The sequence below is a fragment of the Cebus imitator genome, unplaced genomic scaffold (genome assembly GCF_001604975.1).
Source record: "Cebus imitator isolate Cc_AM_T3 unplaced genomic scaffold, Cebus_imitator-1.0 Scaffold384, whole genome shotgun sequence".
Classification (NCBI taxonomy): Eukaryota; Metazoa; Chordata; class Mammalia; order Primates; family Cebidae; genus Cebus; species Cebus imitator.
The window spans coordinates 255,226-262,205 of NW_016107699.1; the positions used below are offsets into that span (position 1 = coordinate 255,226).

At 53.1% G+C, this 6,980-nt stretch overlaps 1 protein-coding gene and 1 non-coding gene across 2 annotated transcripts in view; both read left to right on the forward strand.

Moving 5' to 3' along the window:
• The window catches only part of TSPAN32 (tetraspanin 32), a 21,101-nt gene extending 19,327 nt beyond the window's left edge, over positions 1–1,774 (forward strand). The window contains exons 8-9 of the mRNA XM_017507712.2: positions 194–204; positions 706–1,774. Of these exons, the coding sequence (XP_017363201.2) occupies positions 194–204; positions 706–1,267 (573 nt within the window). The 3' untranslated portion in view covers positions 1,268–1,774. The remainder of the gene's footprint in view (positions 1–193; positions 205–705) is intronic.
• Positions 1,775–6,589: 4,815 nt separating this feature from the next.
• LOC119468131 lies at positions 6,590–6,692 on the forward strand. Its single transcript, XR_005196766.1, has one exon. It is a non-coding gene; the product is annotated as a U6 spliceosomal RNA (small nuclear RNA).
• The last annotated feature ends 288 nt before the right edge of the window (positions 6,693–6,980 follow it).

The window sequence follows — 6,980 nt, forward strand, 5'->3', positions numbered from 1 at the left end:
CGGTAGGGCCCCCCTGCCTGCACCCTGGCCCCACGGTAGGGCCCCCCTGCCTGCACCCTGGCCCCACGGTAGGGCCCCCTGCCTGCACCCTGGCCCCACGGTAGGGCCCCCCTGCCTGCACCCTGGCCCCACGGTAGGGCCCCCCTGCCTGCACCCACTTTCTCCAGATGGGTCCTCCAGCTCTGCCCCAGAGGCTTCTGCTTTGCCTGTCGCTGGGAGGAAGCCCCAGGCCAGGCCACAGGCTGATGCTGTAGAGGAAACGCTTTGGGGTGGCTGAGTGCCAGGGCGGGTGGGAGGCCTGGAGAGTTGCCAGACCCAATGCACTGCATCCCACGAGCTGCAAAGGAGACCCCCGCCCTTTGCTTGCCCCCAGGCCTCACGAAGACCTGGAGATGGATGCTTCTCGGCCCTCAGATTACAGCCCCAGGCCAGGGTCTCTGTGCTTGAATACCCCAGAGCTCCTCAGGCTTAGGGGGCAGGGAGGGCCCAACCCGCGGCCAGCCAGTTCTTCCTGCCCTGATGGAGTCTGGCCTGTCTCTGCCTGCCATGCCTGTTAACCCACCCACTTGTTCTTCCTTGCCATCCAAGATCCCGTCCCTGGCTCCTCTGCATTCTACAACAGCTGCGCAGTCCCCTCTAGAACATTCTGCAACAGCCCCATGGTCTCCCTAGAACATTCCACAGCAGCCCCATGATCCCCTCTAGAACATTCCACAATAGCCTCCCAGTCCCCTCTAGAACACTACGCCACAGCCTCATGATCCCCTTGCTCCTCAGAGCATGTGGCCACCAGCCCCAGGAACCCAGCCTCTTGAGACGCTCCCAGGGTAGACCTGCACGTTATCCTCACTCCGAAGCAGATGCTATTGGTCCAAGAGGATGCTCGGGCCGTCTTCAGTGGCTTCAGGACAAGGATTCTGTACCTCGGCCCCTGTCCCGACACCTGACTGCCCACAGAAGTGAAGACACCCCTACTGTCAGCCCTCATGGGAGAGTTCAAGCTGTGAGCAGGGGAGGGAGTGAAAGCCCAGCCAGAGAGCCAGGCTCCATTGGGAACAGATTTGGGTATTTCACCAAATCCCTCTGTGGGAACGGGCTGGGCGCAAGCACAGAGGAGGTCACACTGGAGGGAGCAGCCCAGGGCAGACTGCAAGACCCCGGTGGTCCATGCCCTGGAGGGCTCCACCCAGACACAAGCCACGCTGGTTTTCCATGCTGCGTAAGAAGCGGCACAGATGTAAGGACTGCAAGTAGCACCCGTTTATGATCTCGCAGTTCTCCAGGGCAGGGGTCCCAGTGGGCTCAGCGGGCGCCCTGTGCGGGGTCTCTCAGGCTCACGTCAGGCCTTGGTGGGCTGCACTGTTATCTGGAGGCTCCAGGGAAGCGTCTGCCTCCAGGACCATTCAGGCTGTTGACAAGTCAACTCCTCATGGCTGTAGGACTGAGGTTCCCGTGTCCTGTCCCTGCTCCCGTGGCCCCTCCACCTTCAAACCAGCAATGGCACACTAAGTAGGCTGCCGTCAAATATACATCACATAGAATTCGCCATCTGAACCATTTTTTAAGTGTATGGTGTGTGTCATTAAACACATTCACGTTGCTGTGCAACCATTGCCACGATCCATCTCCAGAACTTTCCACCTTCTCAAGCTGAACGTCTGTCCCTAGTAAACACCAACTCACATCCTCTGCCCTGGTCCCTGGCACCCACCATCCACTTTCTGTCTCTATGGATTCAGCTGCTCCAGGGGCCTCATATCGTGAGGTCACACAGGGTATTCCTTTTGTGTCTGGTTTATTTCATTTACTGTTATGTCCATAGGTTCATCCGTGTTGTAGCCTGTGCCAGAGTTCTTGAAAGAGAAATCTTATCAGCTTTCCCACGTGGTCCAGGGATTCAGGCAGGACACTTAGTGGGTAACAGTTTAGATATTCTGCCTGCCACACCCACTCTCACTGGACTTTCAGACCATGTCTATGATGAAAATCTCTAATGGTCCCTGAATGTTTGCACAATTTGCTCAACATGCTAAGTCCTGGATGGAACACCAAGTTGGCCCAGCCTAGGCCAACGCCCTAGTGACACTGACAGAAGAGGACTGTCAGAGCCCTTCTAACTTCCATAGCTGGCGTGTGGACCCATCCCCCACCAAGACCAGCCAAGGCGGCTTCCCCCCAAATAAGAACAATCCTATGATGAGCGGCCACAGTGACAAATGCCAGCTATGGTCCCCCCTATCTTTCCAGTGACACCCACACACCCCTCCGGAAATGAGAACACTCCCACGTAACACACAGTGCTCCTTCCACTGAAAGCGCACAGGCCTGGTCGCCAAGGGTGGACACCAAAGGTCTCATGGGTTCCACACCCGGTGACAGCCCAGGGTCTCTGGTGGTGGGCACTCCCGCTGGCCCCGTCCTGGTCATGTCGCTGTTCTGCAGCCTATGGGTTTAATGTGAAAGGAAGCACCAACACACCCAACACACAGTCTCGGCGGAAAGAGAAGGGAGGTGGGAAGCTGAGTTCAGTTCTGGTGAAGTTTAGACAGCACGACAAAAACAGAAACTTCGCCAAAGCTCTGGGTGGCTCATCTCTGCAGCTGGTCATGAGATGGTGATGTGTGTTCATGGCTCACGTTCTTCACACCGTGTTTGCTCAGCCCGGCAGCCCAGTTCTTCACTCCCGCAGGGTCTCAGTCCTGTGGCTGCTGTGGTTGTCTACCGATTTTATCTCCAGCTACGGGAGAATGGGGAAAGGCTCGGGACCACCTGTTAGTAGTCACATCTCTGCTTCCTCTTGTTAGGACCACCTCGCTATTCCCAAGGGCCCCTTTAAGGCTTCTTAATCCACGTGGCACCCACAACTTTCAGCTCCATCATACCGTGATTTATTCTCTGACCAAAGCACTCCTCTGTTAGTTACTGAAATCTCCAAACCAGGCCAGGCACGGTGGGCTCACACCTGGAATCCCAACAGTTTGGGAGGCCAAGGCAGGAGAACTGGAGGCAGCAGCCCAGCGCAGACAGCAAGACACCCGTGGTCCATGCCTTGGAGCGCTCCACCCAGACGCAAGCCGCGCTGGTTTTCTCAGCTGCGTAAGAGCAGCATAGATGTAGGGGCTGCAAGGAGTGTGTGTTCATGGCGTGTGTATGCCTCACATCTCAACACTTTGGAAGGCCGAGGCAGGAGGACTGCTTGAAGCTGGGAGTTCGAGACCAGTCTGGGCAGCACAGCAGGATCTTGTTTCTACAACAACAGAAAGGAAATATTAGCCAGGCATGGTGGTGAACACCTGTGGTCCCAGCTACTCAGAGGCTGAGGTGGGAGGATCTCTTGAGCCCAGGAGGTAGCGGCTACAGTAAGCTGTGATCACAGCCCTGAACTCCAGCCTGGGTGGCAGAGTGAGACCCTGTCTCAAAATATAAACAAATAGGCCAGGTGTGGTGGCTCATGCCTATAATCTTAGCACTTTGGGAGGCTGTGGGAAGTAGAAAAATTCCTTTTTAAAGTTTCCTTTCTTGTTAAAGAATCAGTGTGCTAATAACTTTGTGAAGCCCTATCCTATGGAGCTGTTAGACATACCATGCTCACAGGCACATAGTACATTCTGTGTCCTTGTACTTTCACCAAGATATCTGTGCTGGACGTGCTCACAGGCATGTCCCAGCCCTCCATGGCTTTTACCTGTTTAGAAAAGTTTTAGGTTATTAGCCAATCAGGTTTAAGTTTAAATTGTGAGATCTGGCTGCAGCCAACTGAGATCAGACACAGCGGTAAGGAGGACCCCAAATGCGTAACGAATAAATTTGTGTGTTTCCCTTTGTTCTTTGTACTCTTGTGGCACAATGCTTACTGGGAGTACCCGTCCTGCAGTCCAGGAAGTAAAAATTGTGTTGCTGAAAGATCCTTTGTCTCAGTGCTGATTTTTCTTTGCAGCACTGAGCATCTATTTCCAACTTAGGCCAAGGTGGGCAGATCATTTGAGGTCAGGAGTTAGAAACCAGCCTGGCCAACATAGTGAAACCCCATCTCTAATAAAAAAAAAAAAAATTAACCAGGTGTTGTGGCAGGTGCCTGTTATCCCAGCTACTCAGCAGGCTGAGACAGAAGACTTGCTTGAACCCAGGTGCAGAGGTTGCAGTGAGCCAAGATCATGCCATTGCACCTCAGCCTGGGTGACAAGAGCAAAACTCCCTCTCAAAAAAATAAATTAAAAAAAAATGAATAAAGAAATAAAATACAAAAAGATTAGTTGGGCATAGTGGTGGGCATCTGTACTCACAGCTACTCGGGAGGCTGAGGCAGGAGAATTGCTGGAACCCCAGAGACAGAGGGTGCAGTGAACTGAGATTGCGCCACTGCCCTCCAGCCTGGGTGACACAGCGAGACACGGTCTCAAAAAATATATATACATATGTACACGTGCGTATTTATATGTATATATAGGCATATATGCATATATATGCAATGTCTATATATATATATGCCTACACACACACACACACACACACACACACACACACACACACACATATATAACTAAATAAAATAAACGAAAATAAATCTTCAATCTAGAAGAGTAAGGACTAACAGGGCCAAGAGGTGAACCCTTTCCGAATGTCTAACCATAAGCACCGCCCTCACTCTCATCCCTAAGCCCCCGGCCTGTGGATCCTGGTTTGGGGGAGCAGCACCACTCACTGGGAACCAGGACCATATGCTGTAGGACCTCACTGCAGTCTTACGGTGGCATCTCCCAGCTGAGCTCCTAAATAATCCCGAATGGTCCTGAGAAGCCAGATCGCCATCCCTCAGGGTTGGCTTCTCTGGAGGGACAGGGTACGTGGACACCCTAGTGAATCTCATGGTGTCTCCCCTCTGTCCTTCAGCTGTAAAGACAATGCCGTGGCTAGAAACGGCAGCAGGTGCGGGAGCAGGCGGTAGTCTGGGAAGGACAGCGCTGGTGCTGGCGGAAGCAGTGCCGGGGAGGGGAGGAGGGTCCAGATCAAGAAGGGTCAAGTGCAGTCGTCTTCCCCCTCATCTCATAGCCATGTGGTCCAGGGATGAAGACAGGGCAGTGAGTGAGGAGAGGGGAACAGGCTGGTTTAAGACCACAGCTGGAAGACATCCCTGAATGTTTGCACAGTTTGTTCAAGGTTCGAAGTCCTGGTGGAACACCAAGCTGGGCTGAGGCCCTACGTAGCTGACAAGAGAGAAAGAATGTCAAGGCCGTTGTAGCCTCCATAGTGGGCTGTGCCCACCCCCCATGAAGTGGAAGTAGTGCCAGTGAGGGGACATCAAGCATCAGCGCCATATCCTGTGGGACTTCACTGCAGTCTTGCACTGGCATCTCCCAGCTGTGCTCCTAAATGATCCTATTCCCCCTCAGCACTAAATGTCCTGCCTTCGTTCCTGAGAAAAGCCAGACCCCCTCCACAAACGAAGGCACCCAAAGCCAGTCAGCCCATGGCCAGGTGGCTCAGAGGTCTCCCATGAGATGTGGTGCCCTTCTGCAGGGCAGGACATCACGCTGCTGACCTTGATCGGGCATCGGCTGCAGGGATGTCTGGAAGAGCTTGGTAAGCTGAGTCCCTGTGGCTGGGCCACAGCCACTCCCCTTCCCCCATGTCTGCCTCAAGGCAGCACCAGCTCCCTTGGAGCAGAGGCTGCCTGTCTGCCACAGGTTCCAAGAACCTTACTAGAGTCCAGTACCCAATTGGCTTGACGGTAGAGAATGCCCAGCCTGTCCAGCTACAGGACTCAGCAGACAAACAACACCCAGATCAGACTACATCTGATGCCCATGGATGGACTCAGTCTCCACCAGGCCCAGGGGAAGCCAAGCGCTGTATCTCCAAGCGAGAAGAGGTCCCGGCCACAAATGGCAAACCCTGCTCCCCTCAACGGTCACAGGGGCCTCCACCATGGATTGGCTCAGGTGCCTCAGTCAGCCAACACCCCAAGAGGACCTTTGGGTCCCTGAGCCACCACAACCCAGCGTCTCAGCCCACACAAGAACAGGACCCCAGGGGCATTGTCACTGGCTGTGCCTCCTGCAGAAAGCAGGCCACCCACTGGGGCTCCTGGACACAGGGAAAGCACACACCCAAATGTGGGCTGTGTTTCCTCCAAAGAGTGCTGTGCACCGATGACCCAGGGTGCAGGAGCGGTCCTTCACCACCACAGAGTAGGCGTGCCCAGCTTTGTTGGACCCCAGGGAGAACTTCAGGAGAAAGGAGGAGTCTCTGTTTTCACAGGGTTTCCTTCTCACCCTGCCAGGCATGGTTTTGGTTAAAGCAAACCACAACTTCCTCCCCTCCAGGTCACATCAGCCCAGTGTCCTGTGGGCTGGGGAGACAATCAAGGCCCACATGGGCTAAACTATGGCTGAGATCTAGGGCATTCATGTAATCCCAAGGCAGGTTCATGCTGCCATCCCTCCCAGGTGAGAGCAAACCAAACCACCCTTACAGTTTTCTACATGTTGGGATAGACTGAAAAACAACAAAAACAGGTGTTCACTGGCCAAATACTGTTTGCCAATACAAAAAACCTGTACTGATTTGCTCCAATTAAGAAGAATATCTGGTGCTTGCTTCAGCAGCACATAACTAAAATTGGAACCATACAGAGATTAGCACAGGACCTGCACAAGGATGACACACAAATTCTTGATGTGTTCCATATTTTTCAAGCATACCTCAAAATTATAAGAGCCATCTATGACAAACCCACAGCCAATATCATACTGAATGGTCAGAAGCTGGAAGCATTCCCCTTGAAAACCAGCACAAGACAAGGATGCCCTCTCACAATCCTATTAACATAGTTTTGGAAGTTCTGGCCAGGGCAATCAGACAAGAGAAAGAAATAAAGAGTATTTAAATAGGAAGGGAGGAAGTCAAACTATCTTTGTTTACAGATAACATGATTCTATATCTAGAAAACTCCATCGTCTCAGCCCAAAAGCTTCTTAAGC